General features: G+C 44.2%; 1 protein-coding gene across 3 annotated transcripts in view; it reads right to left on the bottom strand.

Moving 5' to 3' along the window:
• The window catches only part of SETD7 (SET domain containing 7, histone lysine methyltransferase), a 69,527-nt gene extending 51,255 nt beyond the window's left edge, over positions 1-18,272 (bottom strand). The window contains exons 1-3 of one of the 3 annotated variants that reach the window (XM_053901247.1): positions 17,852-18,272; positions 17,034-17,166; positions 9,111-9,240 (exon numbers count right to left, since the gene is read on the bottom strand). In XM_053901247.1, the coding sequence (XP_053757222.1) occupies positions 9,111-9,240; positions 17,034-17,166; positions 17,852-17,920 (332 nt within the window). In that variant the 5' untranslated portion in view covers positions 17,921-18,272. The remainder of the gene's footprint in view (positions 1-9,110; positions 9,241-17,033; positions 17,167-17,851) is intronic. The other 2 variants (XM_053901248.1, XM_053901245.1) reach the window with 2 other exon arrangements.
• Between the last annotated feature and the right edge of the window lie 1,141 nt (positions 18,273-19,413).

Below are 19,413 nucleotides of genomic sequence, written 5' to 3'. Positions count from 1 at the left end.
CTCACGGCTCATGAGTTCGAGCCCCACATGGGGCTCTGTGCTGACAGCTTAGAGCCTGGAGCCTGCTTTGGATTCTGATTCTCCCTCTCTCTCTCTGCCCCTCCCCGGCTCATTCTTTGTCTCTCTCCCCTTCAAAATAAATAAACATTAAAAAAAAATTAAAAAAAAAAAACAAGCAAGAAAGATTCCTCTATCTGCAATAATTTATGAGTGATCCATTGCATGGCAGGATGGAATAAATGCTCTTTTAAGTGAAAAAAGTAACGTGTATTCATTGCAAAACAAACAACAACAACAACAACCAAAAAAACCCCAGCGCTACAAAGATGTAGAAAGTAGAAATTCCCACTACTCTTTCTCAATTTGGCATGTACCACTTAAGATTTTTTTCCCCCTGTGTATATATCATGTACTTTCCCACCTTTGTTGTGGCTGTTTCAATAAAAATGGGAACATACTGAATACAATGTTCTTGACTTGTATTTTCTTAAAGTCTCTTTCAACACGTTGGCAGTTTCTTTGGTATGTTAAACTACAAAAATGGTCTTTTGATTTAGATTTTTCTGGCACCAGCATCTGAATCAAGTAACCAGAAATGTGGAGAAAATTGAAACATCAATTTTAATTAAATTTCTTTCCCTACATATACACTCAGACCATTTTTACCTATTTTGTCAAAGCTCTCATACTTAAATTTCTGGTAATAAATTACAAAAACTAACTTAAAAGAAATGGGGAATTTTTATAATTATTTATCTAGAATGACACATCTGCATTTTATTTTATTTTTTAATATTTATTTATTTATTTTGGGGGGAGAAGCAGAGAGAGAGAGAGAGAGAGAGAGAGAGAGAGAGAATCTCAAGCAAGCTCCGTGCTGTCAGTGCAGAGCCCCACAGGAGTCTCCATCTCACGAACAGTGAGATCATGACCTGAGCTGAAATGAAGAGTTGGATACTTAACTGACTGAGCCACCCAGGTGCCCTGCACATCTGCATTTTATTCACATATTACTGTATTCTCATGTTAAAAAATTTCTTTAACACTGAATACAAAAAGTGCTTTTAGGAGACTTGACAGCTTTGGCTTTTCCTTGGTATTCTGGGGGCTAGAATGTTTTGGGTTTTCCACTCTCTGTTCCGTCCTCCACTGTGCTCCCTTCCTTTGGTCAGCCATAGTAATATAAGAACCAAGACGGGTGGGGGTGCCTGGGTGGCTCAGTTAAGCTTCTGACTCTTGATTTCAGGGTCCTGAACTCAGGGTCGTTGAGTTCTAGCCTGGCGTTGGGCTCAGTGCTGGGCATGAAGCCTACTTAAAAAAAAAAGGGCGGGGGGAGCCTGGGTGGCTCAGTCGGTTGAGCGTCTGACTTCAGCTCAGGTCATGATCTCACACTCCACGAGTTTGAGCCCCGCGTCGTGCTCTGTGCTGACAGCTCAGAGCCTGGAGTCTCTTTCGGATTCTGCGTCTCCCTCTCTCTCTGCCCCTCCCCTGCTCATGCTGTCTCTCTCTGTCTCAAAAATAAATAAAAACATTAAAAAAAATTTTTTTAACAAAAATTAAAATTAAAAAAAAGAACCAAGAGAGAAATTTTAAAGAATCATAATTCTACTTTAAATTCTCACTTCTAACCAAATTAAATTGTGACTCTTAGTATTAAAACATTGTTTCAGCAATCATTTTATATGACAATATATATTATATATTTTTAGAAGTCTGATATAATTGACATACAGCATTATATTACATATTATCTCTTAAAATGTTGAAAACTAAGTAAAGATAAGAAGAACATCAACAACAAACCCAAGCCATCTACTAGGGGTGTATCTGCGAGAAACTTCAATTTCTTCTAAGGTGTGATATGCAAGCTGAATGGAACACTATCATGCTTCCAGGTAAGAGAATGTGTTATTTGTCTTTAAAGTTTTTTTCTATCCTTTAATAGATCTGTGAGTCTGTCGTATCTGATTATTATAAAGGCTCAAGATGACAGTAACATTTTTTTAACTTTATTTTTGTTTGTTTAGAGAAAGAGAGAGAGAGAGAGAGAACGAGTGGAGGAGGGGCAGAGAGGGAGGGAGACATAGAATCCGAAGCAGGCTCCAGGCTCTGAGCTGTCAGCACAGAGCCCGAGGTGGGGCTCAAACTCATAGACCGTGAGATCATGACCTGAACCGAAGTAGGATGCTTAACCGACAGCCACCCAGGCACCCCTGACAGTAACATTTCTGAAGAGCAATTAGTGAAATTTAGTTTTGCTCCCTAAAAATAAATCCTAAGGAAACTCTGCTAGCCACTGTTATCAACAAATAATAGTAACAGCAATAATAAAAGACAATAAAAATAATAATCCATCCTTGATCTTGAGGGCATTATGCTAAGTGAAATGAGTCAGACAAAGACAAATGTTGTGTGTCCTCACTTACATGTGGAATCTCAAAGGGCCTCACTCATAAAGACAGACAATAGAGGGGCAGTTGCCAGGGGCTCAGGGAGGGGGAGATGAGGAGCTGTTGTTGGTCAAAGGAGACAAACTTCAAGCTATAAGATGAATAAATTCTGAGGATCTAATGTACAGCATGATGACTATAATGAACAATACCATACTATATACTTGAAAGTTAAGACAGTAGATTTTAAACCGTATCACAATCAGGGTGCCTGGGTGACTCTGTCAGTTGAGCATCTGACTTTGACTTCTCACAGTTCCTGAGTTCGAGCCCTGTGTCGGGCTCTGTGCTGACAGCTTGGAGCCCGGAGCCTGCTTCCGATTCTGTGTCTCCCTCTCTCTCTGATGCTCCTCAGCTCGCTCTCTCTCTTTCTCTCTCAAAAATAAATAAACATTAAAAATAAGTAAGTAAATAAATATTATCGCAACAAAAACAAAGGTAATTATTATGAGTGGATGGAGGTATTAACTAACCTGAATGTGGTAATCATTTTACAATATAAATGTATCATATCATCATGTTGTACACTCACACTTACATATATCATATGTCCATAATATCTCCATAAAACTGGAAAAATGCAGATACAGAGTAAACAAAAAGAAATCCATGTTTTCTCATGAATTGGCTCATAGGGAGTCTCCACTCTGCAAGGTCTTTACAGGTTTTCTCATTCAATCTTTACAACTTGGAGAAGTAGGTATCATTATCCCCACTTTATAAATGAGGAAACAAGTTCACTAGATCAGAGCTCTTGTGGGTTGATTCTTCAAGTAAACTTTCCATCAATCTGCCAAGCTCCTACCAAGGCTGTTCAAGCTCCTCTGAGAAAGTAAATACATTCGCCCCAGGACTCTGAACTTGTCACAATTACTGCTAATGAGTGACCTCAAGTAAACTTAACGCAAGAAAGAAAGGCAGTCAGGGTCAGAGCAATTTCCTTGCTTCTCGTTAGAAGAGACTGGTAGGTATAGTGAGAGGAGGAAGGCTCTGGAGTCAACTCACCTTGGCCTGAATCTCAGCTGCAGCTCCTACTGACTAAGGTGGCCTTGGACAAGTTATCTAACCTCTCTGTGCCTTAGTTTCTTCACATGTAAAATAGGATTACAAAGCCTACTTCACAGGTTGTTACGAAGGGAACGTGTCCAAAGTGGAACAAATGGTATCAAAGTTCTCCATGTCTTTTCCACTCCCTTGCTTCCTGTATGTCACAGGAATTGTTGCTTTCATGAGCACAGTTCATTACAATACAGATGAATGTATTCGTTGAGCCCGGTTCCAGCAAAAGCTGCATGACTATCAGGAACATAGAAGGGACTTTTGCCTTGTGTGGGAGGCTGGAATACATGACTTCAGAAGTCCATTCCAGCTCCAGTTTCCCTGAAATGTGACCAAGTGCTTTCTAAAAACCAAACACAAGAAATCCTGCATGGGCCTGCCACCTGGAAAATGGCAGCCTTTCTCAGTGGCTCACCAAATGGACACCTTTGCTTAGATTATTTGGCCAATGATGAACTACAAAAAGCCCTCTTAGCTGGACACATTAGTGTAGGGAATCAACACCAGGAGTAGTAAATAATACTTTGAAATCTAACTGGCACATCAAGGGGGAGCACCGATAATATAAAAAATATAACTAAATGAATTCACTCAACTTTAACTCATAATCAGGCTAAAAACCACACAATTCCCTAATATTCCACAGCCCAAAGCCAAATACCTCTTTCTTGTTACCATTCTAAAATTTCAAAAAGTTCTGCAAAATTGCCTTTACATCCATAAATCTTGGTTGAAATGAGAACAATTAAGGAAAAAATGCATTAAAATGCACTATTAGGGGCGCCTGGGTGGCTCAGTCGGTTGAGGGCCGACTTTGGCTCAGGTTATGATCTCGCGGTTCATGGATTAGAGCCCCATGTCAGGCTCTGTGCTGACAGCTCAGAGCCTGGAGCCTGCTTCCGATCCTGTGTCTCCCTCTCTCTCTCTCTCTCTCTGCCCCCCTCCTCCACTCACACTGCGTCTCTCTCAAAAACAAAATAAAAAACATTTAAAATTTTTAGAAAAATGAACATTCAGACCTGGGGATTAGTATAAAAATTAGAGATGTGTACATCAAAGTATTCTGCACAGTAAACATTTTCATAATACTCCACCACAGTACTCCAGTGAATCCACTGGGCCAGATAGACTGCAGGGCCTCATCAACAAAGCCTCAAGATTCCTTTCTCCTCACTGCATAAATGCCTTCATCTCAGGACCAGAGCCGATGTTAAGTACCAATTAACTAATCTTAGTCTTAGGACACTTTCTTCATTTCTCTACAGAGGGGGAGAAAATGGAAAACAAAACTGCTTGAAAAGACAATTTAAAAACTAAGGTCCATTTTCATGGACCTAATTTGTGGGATAAATGATCTGGTAAAGAAGGACTGGTCTGAGTCTGGGTTCTGACTTAAGCCAGTTTTAATAAGTTTTTCTGTTCTACATTTTGCCATCTAAAAGAAAAGGCCAACTGTTGATTAAGATCTCAAAACTAGTGAACAGTCTGAGGCTGAGATCATAGTAAAAAGGCAAACCATGTACATTTTAGCTATTTAAATTGATTTAGAAGTAGATAGGTATTTTCTGATTTTACCTTGCATATATTTAATTAAGATGCTTCAATTCTCCACCAACAGTGCACATCTCTGTGGCATGGGAGTGGGGGTGAGAAAAAAAGGGGAAGCGTGTTCACTTTTTACACTGGTGTATTTCTTTTTTTTTTTTTTTTTAATTTTTTAACATTTATTTATTTTTGAGACAGAGAGAGACAGAGCATGAACGGGGCAGGGGCAGAGAGAGAGGGAGACACAGAACTGGAAGCAGGCTCCAGGCTCAGAGCCTGATGCGGGGCTCGAACTCACGGACCGCAAGATCGTGACCTGAACTGAAGTCGGACGCTCAACCGACTGAGCCACCCAGGCGCCCCTACACTGGTGTATTTCTTAAAGTCTGTTATTCTACCAAAAGTATTTACTATACCTGCAAATTTTAAAAAATAAATAAAATATTCTGCTTCTATCTAGGAACTTGGTTGAAAACTTAACAGGGCCAATTTTCCTGGTGATCTCAATGTTTAAAATTCTTATTCAGGATTATCATATTGTACGTAAAGTAGAAAAGTGATTCTAGACTTTCCCTGATATAAATTTATATTTGCTTGAAACCCTCTCATAAATCACATGCCCAGCTTTTGGCAGAGGTTGTGGTAATGGCTTCACAAATATGTACTTGACTCCAAATTCATCAAGTTGTATATATTAAATATGTACAGCTTATCGTAGGTGAATTACACCTCCATAAAGTGGGTTTTAAAAATGCCACATCCAGTTTCAGGTTTCATAGAAGATTAGAATGCACTGGGCCAAATCTTCTGTCACTACCACTCTGCGATTTTCCAAACAGGTTCTGGCAATTGCAAACAAACCCTTTGATGGAAACATAAGCCAGCATTACAGGTGTGAACAGCTTGTAAAAACTCTAAAAGTTTTTACCTTTTGTTTCCTCATCTGTTATTTCAAAACCTTGATTTCAGCCTTTTTGGGGGAAGTTTTTCAGACTAAAGCCTCCTGACTGGCAGTGAAAGCACAAGGTCCCCACTTTGTTTTAACCCAATACATCAGACCCTGAAAATTGGGAGCAGTAGTAGGGAGAAAAATAAATAGGCAAATGGAAATTAAGGTACTATTCTCTGGAAAAACAGCTGACTTCTCCATGACCACACCTCATACCCACCTTAAAAAGACTTAGAGATTCCACTGCCTTTTTTTTTTTTTTCAGTCATAAGATTATCTCACTAATGTTTATGGCAAATCCTTTTAGCAGATGTCTCATAATATGATCAGTATTGGGCTTAAGAAAGAAGGTGACAGTGACCTTTTAAGAACTTAGACACCACTACATCACATGTCATAAAAGCAGTGATACTGACCTTCTCCCCTCAAAGTATTAGCCCCCATCTATCTGAAGAAGGCTAACAAAGATAACCTCTTAAGGTCCTTGCTAATACCATCATTCTTTGATTCTACTATTTGACCTAAGTCTCTACAGGTGTTTGCGTGGTATGTATAAAAACTCATGAATTAGTGCTTCAAAAAGAAAAAAAAAGTCCATGAATTTATTTCTATTTCATAGGTAGTTACTGGCCTAGTGTTAACACCTGACATAGTGCTTCACCTTTTTCGTGTTGTGACACACGTACACTTGACCGCAGGGGTAAACGGATGAAACTACTCGCAGCCAGAAGTGACTAGCTTACTAACTTGACAGAGGGAGGGAGGTGCTTGGGAAGTGTCAGGTCCCACCCAGCTACCCCCAGAGCCGACAGGATCAGTATCTTGGAGCCAACACAGCTCATTCTTAGCACACTGGTGCGGAAGATCAGTCTAGCCCTACAAAACTGTGTGTCAGGTCTGGGAAGCAACAAGTAACCAACATGAAATTAAACCAAATCTGGACTATTTTCCCCGAGTCAGTGGATGACAGGGTATGATCACCAAACTACCAGATTTAAAGCATGACTGTGTGCGGGGGGTGGGTGAGTGGAGTGGGTGCTCTGGGTGAATTCTACAATTCTACTTTTTCTTTCAGCTCCCATACTCATTCAGCAAGACTTTTTTTTTGGTTAGTATGAAACTAAGGGAAAGTGCCATGATGTAGTAGCAGATGAAACAGACACAGATTCTACCCTCAAGGAAACCTCTGTCTTATAGGGGAAATAAGACATTTACAGAGATATAAATTTGTTGAATGAACAAATAAAAGAATAATTGCAGCATCAGGAGGTAAGAAGTGACACTTTCCAGAAAAGAGGTATAAACAAACTGCTATGAAAATGAGGCAGGAAAAGTTTCCCTCTGGAGAGGTTAAAGGAACCGCGAGAGAAGAAAGCATTGATATCAAATCTTAAGAGTCCTCAATGGGACCCAGGTATCTGCCAGGTATCCACAGCAGGGCAAAATAAAGGAAATATCTGGCTATTTAAATGAACAGTTTGCAAGCAAACCTCAGCTAAAAGGAGATGTGGTGTGGGGTTGGGAACAATGGGAAAGAGAAGGTTGGAATTAATAATGAAAATACAATTTAACAAAAAGTCTATGATGGGTTTTTATTGCTTTCCTTACTCTTCCTTGTATCAGATAATGGGAGAGCCTGAGGGACTGTTAAAAACTTTAAACAAACCACTCCAGGGGTGCCTGGGTGGCTCAGTTGGTTAAGCACCTGACTTCGGCGCAGGTCATGATCTCATGGTTCGTGGGTTCGAGCCCCAAGTCAGGCTCTGTGCTGACAGCTCGGGGCCTGGAGCCTGTTTCACATTCTGTGTGTCTCTCTCTGCCCCTCTCTCACTTGTGTGTGCTCTCCTTTCTCTCTTTCTCTCCAATAAATAAATAAACATTAAAAAAAAAAAAAAACAAACCCATCCCATCTATAGAAAAGGGATTCTGGATCACAAACCAGTCTCTCGATCACCCTTGAACTGCCACCTTAGACATTCCCTTTCCCAAAGGAAATCCATGTTTTAGGAAGCTTCAGCTCATTACCAATGTCCAGAGCTTAGAAGCAGTTGCTCTGCCCTGTGCCCTGCAGAACCCTACTACCTGCTTTAGCTAAATCCATTTCCACATTACCCAACCAAGTGGTCAGAAAGAGAGCTGGTCCTCGCATGGCTCAGAATTCCTCCAAATGCTAGAGAAATTCACGTGGCTGCTCTTTGTTTCTGAAGCTGACAAGGTTTAGAAGTCATGGTTCAAAGGCTGGGTGTGTGCAACTCCAACTCTTCTCGAAAGAGAAAGTCATTTCTACAGTCATTCCCACCTATCTCAAGAGGGGAAGGAGCTTCTGCCTCACAGCGTTGTCAGGTAGGAGGCGAAAGGACAGTAACAAGAACTCTGCTGGGAAACATATTTTAAGCAGAACATACTAGTTAAGACAGCACTAAGGTCTCACACATAATGAAGGTTATCCCAAAGAGCAGTATTTCAAACACTGTGGGTCTGGAGCTGTATGCCTCCTATGTTTACCTGTCACATGTCTCACTGCATGACCCCTGATGATGTGGTTCTGAAGAGCTTTGCTGAATATTTTCTTGACTAATCTCATGAGGACAGAGTATGCTGAGGAAATCATGAACCCACGAGCTGGCCGCATCTTCTTTTGGGATGTGAAGAAACCAGACCGTGATTGGGAGAAAGGGCTGCATGCAGTGGACTGAGTGTGTTGTACTTGAGAACTGCCCACACTGGCCCCTGACAAAAACAATCCCCATTTGTGGGACTTCATGGAGACCCATTCGCTGGAGGAGCAGGTGGAATCCATCAAAGAACTGGGACCCACGTAACCGACTGGTGTGCGACGGGAGCCCCCGATTCTGGCGTGACAGAGTGGCTGTGTCAAGCACGCCGTAGGAGGCAGTGATGACGGACCCAAGCCTGAGGCTGGCCTCCCCACAGCAGCACAAGTGACTTTCTTGGTCCCCAAGGCAGTGCTTACATATTGGGGTTGCTTTCGCCTTTTCTATCAGTTGTACTAAAACACCCACTGAAATTTCATTTGTACCATTCCTTCAAGTAAAGTAATTTGGTTACCCGCCCTAAACAAAACAAAACACAACTGTCAGTGGTACCTGCCATCAAAGAAGAAGAACTTTCCCCGTCCATTCTTCTCTCCGTGAACAAAGTTCCCCTCGAATCTGTCCGTGGAGGAGTAGGTGACTGTGCAGAACCCGTGTGGCAATCCATCATCATCCAGGTGTCCTGGAGAAAGGGAACCGCAAGGCAAACCTTAGCATCTTCAGCGCTCTCCCACCGAAATGTTCGTGCTCAGATCCTGCCAGCAAGTTCCCTGAGCAGCATCCCCTCCTTGCCTGAGGGGACAGTGAATGTCAAGGTCTCTGTGCCTGCATCAGCAGGATCAACTTGACTGTTAGGTACGCTTTGCGAATGGACGGGGACCACAGCAGAGGGACTTACACACGTTTCAGAATATGAACCGAAAAAATAAGCTTGCATGTTACTGGGGACTAAAAGTTATTACCAATAATAACATCTGCATGTTTCAATTTACCAAGTACTTCCCTACGAAGCTTCTATTTGGAACTAATGTCCCCAAACTATTATGCTTAATTGAAATGTGACTGAGCACCAGTTTATAGTCTATTATAAGGTACATTATCTTTGCAGTAAGTTATCTAATTGTAGAACTCAGTATACAGTATGATTTTATAGCTTATTATATAGTATGATGTGGAGGACTGCTAGCCAGGTGACTTTTGAAAACCTCACTGCTTGTTAGTTTGAACAACAAGGGACATAGCCATGTCTCAAACTGCCCTAACATTTATACACCTCATTGTACTAACACATGAACTCCTAGTCCTTCTAAGCCTGAACTTAAGCTTAACCTTGAACTAACTGCTTTACGTTGCAATTCATTTCAGCTTTGAATGTTTAGTAATAACCTTGTCATATACCCTCTACCACGATGTTCAGAGGGCTTGTGCTTTAAATGCAGCTAGAAGTATCTACATGGCCATTTAAGTAGTGATTTTGAACATCAGCAGCACTTATACTGTGATCCTTAAATTGCTGGTTCTTCCTGGATCACAGACTGGTGGTATATTCTAACATTTATGTATACAGTCAATATTTAGGTTTGTTTTTTTTTTATTATTCTCTACATATTTCATAAAACCCAGGAGTCACCTCATCGATGTCTCCCCAGTTTCTCTGGTGAGCTAATTTTATGGAGGTGGGTGAAAATGAAGGCAATAATTAATCTACTGGCTTTTCCTGGGTTAACAACCTGGGTCATGGATGAAAAAGGTATGAAAGCATTAAACACCGTGTGCAGTGCAAGGGACATTAAACACTTAAATGTGGCTTCCAGATGGCTCACAGACATAAAAGAAAACACAAACTATATAACCACAATGAATGCTTTTGTCTCCTAAAATGATTTCTTCTAACATGATAAAAAAAAAAAAAATCATCCCTTAGAAGAGAGGTTAAGTAATAAGCATTATTATGAAGAACAAAAAACCTCTTCACTTGTGTTATTGATTACATAAACATAAAATAACAATGAACAAATATACTGTCTTATTGCTACATCTGACTCTGTGTAGAATGAGTTACCTAGAATATTACAGCAAAACAGGGCTACTTAAATAAATCACAATCAATATGGTTCCTTTCCTCTTAACACAAATTTTTTTCCTACAAAGAGCCAGGAAATTAGTGGTTAGAAAGCTACTAGGCCACAATTGCTTTCTCTCCCCCAGAAACTAACTATACATGACATATTCAATGATACTTGAGTCATGTGAAATAATTTGGACAATTATTTCCTAAACATGTACAGATAACATTTCTCTGATTGAAGTAAATTGAATATACTTTTTTTTTGTATTTTCATAGAAAAAAAAAAACCCACTCAGTGTATAGCTAAAAGCTTTCTTCTATGAAATGTTAGGATTAACATTTCTATGAATTTAGCACTCTACTTATAATTTAGGTATAAATATCAGAATAATCATTTTAGCCTTATACTGAGGCAGTTACTAATTAGTTGAAACTGTTTTCCCCACAGAAAACAGTTCACGTATTTCAGACTTTAAAAAGTTAACATATGATGAAACTTGTGTTTCTACTTGACATCCAGAGTACTATTATGATACTCATGAGTACCAAGGGGGAAGAAGTCCAGCGTAAATTCATTTGCACCTTTCCTCATTCACAACAGTCCTGTCCTACTTCTGGATAATACATTGCAGGTGCATCCTCAGCAGTGGAAAATTAGAGAAAATTTAAAGTGTCATACAACATACTAAAAGCACTGTGAGGGCCAGTACTGATCCCCAGCGAGATGAAAGCAAAAACATCACTCCGTCCCATTCCATGAAGAAGGATGCTTGTGTCGATGTGTCTTTCCACAGGCCAGGAAGAGATGTCCCATCATTTCTCGGGTGACACTGTGGACATGTGACGTGTGACACTTCCTTCTCTATCAGTCCCTCTATCAGCGGGACCCCTTGTTGGCTCGTTTGTTTTGTTTTCCTCTCATCTTTGCCAAAAGGAGGATGATGTTATCAATGGACAGGATCGGTTAAAAAGCTGGAAATTACAGGCTGTGATCGTTCAAGAATTCCACCCTGAATATTTAATAGCCCGGAGTGGTTCTCCTCGCAGTAGAGCTTTGTATCTAAACAACAGCCACAACCAAAACAATAACAACAACAAAGAGACTTTCCAAAGAAAGAACTGTAGGGAAGAGAAGAAATCGGGATGTGACGCCCTCACGTCACCTTTCAACATAGAAGATCCTCTGGTACAACTCTTATGCAAGCACCCTTTGGATAATAACATCCTGTAATATTTGTCCGGTCAGTAATGGCCGTTTAACGGAGGGGCTACTGCTATACAGAAAAGAAAAAAGTGTGCAAACCAATGGGCGATGTCCTTCCTTGTTATCTAAAGTAAACCTTACCACAACCCCCCACATTCCAAGCTTATTGCCTCATCTGAGGAAGCCAATGCTAAGCACCTAAGAAACACACTAACTACTCTGAAAGTGCTAATGATATTGAAAGCCCCTTCCCAATTCCTTCAATCCTTTCTTTTCTCTCTAGAGAAGGGCACCCTAGCAAACTGCCCTTTCTTCCTTGCTGCTGGCGGAAGAAGGTACTGCTAGGGGCAGGTATCCGCAGGACCCAGGAAGAGAAGCGGAAGAAGCCTTTGTAGTTAACAAGGTTCTCAAAAAAACCACCAGGATCTTCAACAGCATGTCCTGATTCCGAATTCCTATCCCTTCCAAGCGTTACCTAACTCAGAGAGAAACACCAGTCCTCCTTGCTCTCATTGAGGTCAATTTGTAAAATGCTCCAAGACAGCCAACAGCCTTCTGGGCCAGTTCCCACCAAACAGAGGTTGAACACCAGACCCAAACAACAAGGGGAATTCACTTGAATGACTGTTCTGTGTTGCTAATGCTGTCCTGGCTCGTGTGCCATGTATCTGTCCGCAGCACGATTCTAAATATTTACAGAGGTTAGAGAAGGAAAAATTTACTTTTTCCACTCTGTTCTAAAGATCATTACCTACTGAACAGATAGAAAGTTAAAAATCTCCCCCTGGAGTTACCTCTGAGCTTTTTTCCTGTATCCTTGTAAGAACACAAGACCAGACCTGTATTTTGTGTAATGATGGGACACTTGGGCAAAGGAAATTCCCTCTGGATCAGACACTGGCTGCTTACTGCCTCAGGCTTACCCCACAGGAGATCTGAGAACAGGGTGTGTGTGTGTGTGTGTGTGTGTGTGTGTGTGTGTGTGTTTCCTTCAGAACAAGAGACCCTTACATGCACTGTTGGTTTTGTAGAACAGGGATGCTTTAAAAAAGTAATAATAATACAAGCACAATAATACAAGCATAATAATACAAGCACAATACATTCTGTTTTGTGCAAAGGACATGCCCTTGTGAGGATGCATTCACACTGGTTGTTAAAAACATACTCTGATTTTTGAGAGTAATTCTTTGTGAGAGCTCAATTATTAGTTGTGAGGGTCCTGATTTTAATGCGTGGCCCACAGGGAGAGGGTGCTCCCAGTGCACTGAGCATGCCTTTTTCCCAAGTACAGAACATGAGCCAACCTTATTAGAGACAGACAGGATCAGATATTAGGGGGCCTTAAAAATATTTTTAATATTTTGAGGCAGTTGGGGGCAGTGGAACATTGAGATGTTTACTTTCTTTCTGGCTCCATGGTTCTGGAAATTCTGATATTTCCTCCTTTTGAGTATTCTTCCTCAGTGTCTCCTCTATTTCTCCGAGCCTTTCCATTTTTTCTTGTCTGCTTAACCACCTATCTGGATTATTTTAAGGAACCTTTTAGGCAATCCCTTATCCTGCTCACCACTGCTGGTTCGTCTTCCCAGAGCAGAGCTCTGGGCCTGACATTCCCAGCTCTAAAAAGCCCATATAGCTTCCTATTGCTTTCAGCACACAATCCACCTCACCGGCCCATGACACAGCCTCTTCCCGTCTTAGCCTCCACTCTTCTCCTCGGCCCTCCTAGCAGAACTGAATGCTTCGTCTCTGAATGTGCCTATGTCACAACAAGATGCCAAACCTGTGTGCACTCACGGAGCTCCTCTCTCCACCAGAACCAACTCTGGACCACCTCTTCCAGGAAAATCTTTCCCCATCCACTTCCCCAAGCTGGAAGTAAGTCTTACTTCTCAGCCACCATAATTCATCTGTTTGGATATGAAATGCTTATTTAAAATGAAATTAAGGACCACCTTGTATTCATCTTTGTACCTACGGGTAGACAAAGAAAGAAATCTAGTAATAAACAGTTCTGTTCCCAAAGCTAAACATCACTTCCTACTGAACCAATGAGCCTTGAAGAGTTTTTTAAAAAGCCATCGCAGGATCTCAGGTGGCACTGTCAGGCCCTCTGAGGCCAGGGGTTGCTACCTTCCCAAAGGCGCCTAGCCAATAGGAGTACACCGATATTCCCTCCACCACCCACCTTTGCCCTCGGGATTCATCTGCTCAGAGCCTAGAACTTCACCTAGGCTACAGTTCCACCCTGACAGAGAACCAACATACAAACTCTGATCCTGCAAAGATCAATTTCTTCCCCAGACTAAACTGCTAGGTTGGAAGAAAAAGAAGAAACAAGAAGTCTGTTGGAGGGGCTGTAAGCTAAATTCTCTTTCCCCTACATTTTTCTGAAGGTCACTGAACTCTGTCAGAACCAACCTCTGGAGTGATAAGAAGTGATACTGACAGAATACTTAACTGTTGCTTCCACACTCAGTTACCAAGTATTTCATATATTTGAATGACTCATTAAATTTTTTTTTTTTAAAGGAAAAATGGGGGCGCCTGGGTGGCTCAGTCGGTTAAGCGTCTGACTTCGGCTCAGGTCATGATCTCGCGGTCTGTGAGTTCGAGCCCTGCGTCGGGCTCTGTGCTGACTGCTCTGTGCTGACTGCTCAGAGCCTGGAGCCTGTTTCAGCCTCCCCAGTTCATGCTCTGTCTCTCTCTGTCTCAAAAATAAAATAAACGTTAAAAATTTTTTTTTTTAAATAATAAAAAAAAATAAAAGGAAAAATGTAGGGAGAAAGTCTGGTAGGGGGGACAGAGGTTCTGGAGGTCCAAGCTTATCTCCTACCTCACTGAGTGTCCTTGGATTTGTGCCTCAGTTTCCTCCTCTGTAAAATTAGGATAATATTAGTGCCCACCTCAGAAGATGGAGTGGATAATGTGTGTGTGGAACATTAGCACAGAGCATGAACACAATAAGAACTCAACAATCACAGCAATGATAATAATTGCGAAGACATTCAAACTGCTGAGAACAGAGGCTCTGTTCATGGAGAGAGGTAGGTGATTCTTGGACACCAAGATATTCAGACTAGCCTTTTACCAGTCTCCCATGCATGTGGTAGATGATAAGTAAAGACTATTACAGAGGCACTAAAAAGGCCAACAATGGCTCGAGAAAAGCCAACTGCTACAGTTCACTTCGTGTACACACACATGCTGTAGATACTGAGTTTGAGCTCTAGATGCTTCTAAGATTCTGCGCTGCTCTACCTGTTTACTGTCAGGTACAACTGAGTGACCGTGAGTCCTGGATTGCCCCAAACATTCAAAGCTTAAACTAGTTTTTTCCACCATGACCCCTCTCGCTCTCAAGCACATTCTGATTTGGGACGGTAATGTATATGGCCGTCCTATATAAGAGATTCTTTCTTGTTTGTATACAGAATCCCCCAAAACAACAGAAACATTTCTAAAGCTGCTTGTTTGCATTTTACAAGAAGCCCAGGGACTGTGGACAACTGGGCCTTATGTTTCTAAAAAGCTTCAAAAAGAAAGGTGGTCTAACCTGGGGAGCACTGTCTGCGATCAAGGGTTTGCATTAAAATTTTACAAGTAAAAGTAAACTCTGTAGAATAACAAGCCCTAACAATTCGAAGAGAGCATGTTTTTCATTTATCTTTCCTAACATGAAGGCACAAGATGTCAATAATTTAAATTTAACGAAGGCTTCCAATGAACCCTCTCAATCAATGTCTCTGGTGCCCCCTGAGCCCCCAACATTGGCTTTAATTACTAGACAAACAGTTCTGTGAGTTCACAACATTGTGAAATTAAAACAACAACAAACAGCCTTTGAAACTAGATAAAGGAGTAAGTTTTAACAGTTACACCAAGATGGATAATTTTGAGAAAATTCAGAATAATTAAGACCTCGAGGTCACTGCAAACAGTCAGTTATGTTTTATAAAAATCAATGTATCTTTATGCATTTGTACAGTGTTGCTACTTTTTCTTTACCTTTTATGAGCACTTGTTTATACAAATTAGATAGAAACCAGACTCAACCAAAAGCTTAAAATTATTTACTTGGATGCTTGGTTTAAAATATTCTCGAATAATACCACACAACATTGCAAAACATCACGACGCACTGTCTGGGTTGGAATCAAATAAATAAACACGCTAAAGAGTATTTTCCAATATTCAGTGTTACCAAATCATAACATCTCCTGATACAAACAAGTAGATTGTATAACGTCCCCACCTCGCTCTTTAGAACTAGCAAAAAAAAAAAAAAAAAAAAGAGGTGGAGAAACTCGGCAAAACAAAGTGGCGAGAAAAGTCGGGGGAGGGGCGCTAGAAGAGAAGGGGCGGAGAAACACGACACCAAGGCGGTGATATCACCCACAGCCAACGGCATGGAATTCAGAAAGTTAAGTGTCACCCAGCAATTTCGGTCAGGGCTTGCGGCGCGCCTGTACAGCGTGGCGGCGGCGGCACCCGGGCTCGGAAGCAGGAAGGGGGAGGGGTGGTTTGACTGAGTTCGCTCGGGGGCATTAGAGGCGAGGGCCACCGCCTCCCGGTCGGCGTGCGTTCAAGCCCCGGGTCGGGAGCGGCGTTCACTGCCCTGCAATGATTTCATCTTTTCGGAAAAGCGGCCGCCCCGGCCGCGGCTGCCACGTGCCTGGTTCGGCCCCGTGCGCTGCGCCGGGGGACGGACCCGGACGCGGCCGCGGTCACCGCAGGTCGCAGCGGCGAGCGGAAGGAAAGGGCTGGCAGCCGGAGAGGGGCTTGCGGTTGCCAAAAACGGGCCGGGGGGTCGTTCCGCCGAGACCGCCGGTCTCGGGGGGCCTGTCCTCTTGCGCACCCCCCGGCTTCCATCCCCCAAAGGGGGAAGGCCAGAGTGCGGGGCAGGTTCTCAACTCCGAGGGCGGATGCAGGCGGTGGCCGGAGGGCTGGAGCGGCCGTACCCTCCCGGGGGCCCCGGCCCCGCGGAGCCCAGTTCCTGGCCTGCGCCCCACCGCGCAGTGCGCGCTCCCGGCGGCGTGGCCGTGGCTGCCCGGCCCGTGCCCGAGCCGGGCAGCGGGCCACCCGCGTAGGGGACAGTGGCGGCCGCGGGGCCCGGCGCCGCGCGGGTCGCAGCCCGCCACTCCTTCCGCGTTCCAAGCCCTCGGCGCCTCCTCCCCCAACCCCAGAGAAAAGCTTGTACCTTCCACCGCCTCCTCCACCATCTCGTCGTCGCTATCCATGGCGGCTGGGGACGGTGCCCAGCTCTGGGCCTCGCAGCTGCCTCCCGTCCGTCCCGGTGCTCCCGGCGGCTGAGCGAGCGCTGGGGCTGAACCCTGCGAGTTTGGAGGAGGAGGAGGAAGAGGAGGGGCAGTCGGGGCTGGCTCGCACTGCCTCCCCCTACAGCCCTTTCAATTCCTTGGTCTTAAGCTGCTGCGGCAGCACTCGTCCTCCCCCCCCCTCCCTTTGCCCGCTGGCCCCTAGCCGCCGAGGCTTCGGGGTGCCGCCGTGGCCGCCGCCGCCGCTGCAACTTTCTCCTGTAATACCCCCTCTTTGTTATCGAGCAGATGATCCGCTGACATCACCCAGCGCCGGTGCGCTCCCTCCCTCGCTGATTGACAGTTCCCTGTCCCTTCCCAGAAGTAAGGCTCCTTAAAACGAAAGGCGCTCCTGGTCCGCGCTGACTCTGCGCCCCAGCCAACCAGCCCCCGAGCCCATCAGGGTTTATCTTTTGCTTCTGCTCGGCTGGGTGCGCTCCGAGAGCGCCACGCGGTCCTGCGCACCGGGCTTCCTGCGGGTACTTGGGACCGCCCGGTTATCGTCCTCTGGGGGGGGGGGGGGGGGGGTGGTGCTCAGAACTCTCGCCCTCCAGCTGTGCTGGGGCAACTTGGAAAATCCCCCGTGCCCAGCCCTCCAGCCCCGCCTCGGGACAGCCTCCAAAGAGCATGGGAAGCCAAGGCAGCGTTTCTGACGCTCCAGCACCTCAACTTCCTCTCGCCCTCGCCCCCGCCCCCACTTTACCCCGTTTGCCACCCGGAGCTGCACGAGTGAGGCACGCAGGGGAGCGCAGGTGTCCCTGCGTCGCCGCATCACATCCGTGAGCAGGTTTCCCAGACTCAAGGGGGTGACATTCAGCCCCGATTCCTCTCCGGGCTGGGGCTCCCACCCCAGCGCTCCGCGTCCCCACCCTCCTCGGGACTGTCAGGCGTTTCGACTGATTCGGGAATTCAGCAAATCCAAATGGCAGCGGGCTCGTTATCAAGCAGGGAACTAGCCGCAGGGAAGGCCCGGCAGGTTCCTCCTCGCGGTTGTGGTGATGGAAAAGAAGCCACCGAGTGGAGCTAACGAGGAACGACCCTCCGTCTGGCGCGCCTCCTTCTCGCGCCTTCCGCCCTGTACGTGTGATGCCCCAGCTGTCTCCCTGTTTCTCCAAGTGCCAAGCACTCCATAGATTCGGGCTCTTCAAGTGGAGAAAATGACGGGGCACCCAGTTCCCGGCCCAGCCACTTACTGTCATTGTGGCATTGCCTCTTACAGGTGGCGGTAAAGGGCGGCTGTAAATAGCTGGTTAAATGGATATGCAAATGTACACAATGTACCGTGGAATTACAGGGTGCTGCTCTGGGCATCTGCCAAGAACAGCTACTGCATGGGAGGAGGGGACAGGAGCGAGCAAAGAAAGTTGTTCCATTTTGTTTTCAGAACAACGAATGAGACTTTGGGGATTTCAGAGTACTTCCAGCACCCGGAGACCACGCCTTGTTTTCGGCTTTGTGCTTAAATGCTAGATATTTTTATCGAGTATTGTGAGTTTCTTCTTAAATTCAGTTTTTCTTTGTGAAACAAAAACAACAACAACAATGTTAGGGACGCTTGTCCCATTCACTGCCAGGAATTTCAATCTCTTTTGACTGGTTTCAGAAACAGAGGGAACGGCCCTGGACCAGGAGTTAGGATACTTGGGTCCTGGGGTTGCTGACCTGCAGAGGGGCCTTGGGATCTTTAGAACAGAGTGAAAATTCCTCCTGCCGGGGAGAAGAGGCTTAGGCTGCTCTAGTGTGAGACTGCTCAGGCATATACTATACTACTCTGAGATCCCCTGACTCAGGCTAGACCACTCAGAGGTCTCCTGGCTTAGGCTAGACCACTTTGAGTTCTTCCTGCTTAGGCTATGCTGGTATAAGTTCCCTCCAGCTTGGTCTAGATCACTCAAAGGACTGCCAGCCTAGGCTTGACCACCCTGAGGTTCCCCCACTACCACCCCCCCCAGCTGGGGTTAGACTACTTTGAGGTCCCCTGGCTTAGACTAAACCTCTCTGAAGTCTTCTGGCTTAAGTGCAACCTCCCTAAAGTCCTCCAGTAAAATACATGGGCTCCAAAGCTGTGCAGAGCAGGTGTCCCTGAAGTGGAAGATGAAAGAGTTACTTCAGGTTACATCATCTTCAAACATGAACCACAGAAATAGGGTTGTTGTTTTTTTTTCTGATTTTTAAAAAAAAGCTATCAGGTACCGAACTTGGTCTCTCATTGGTTTTGAGTTATGTGATATTTTTCTTATTTCCTTTTTAAACTTATCATCTCCT

The sequence above is a fragment of the Panthera pardus genome, unplaced genomic scaffold (genome assembly GCF_024362965.1).
Source record: "Panthera pardus isolate Hobbes unplaced genomic scaffold, ASM2436296v1 HiC_scaffold_13, whole genome shotgun sequence".
Classification (NCBI taxonomy): domain Eukaryota; kingdom Metazoa; phylum Chordata; class Mammalia; order Carnivora; family Felidae; genus Panthera; species Panthera pardus.
The sequence above is the reverse complement of the archived record's forward strand: the minus strand, read 5'-3'. Positions and strand labels throughout refer to the sequence as shown.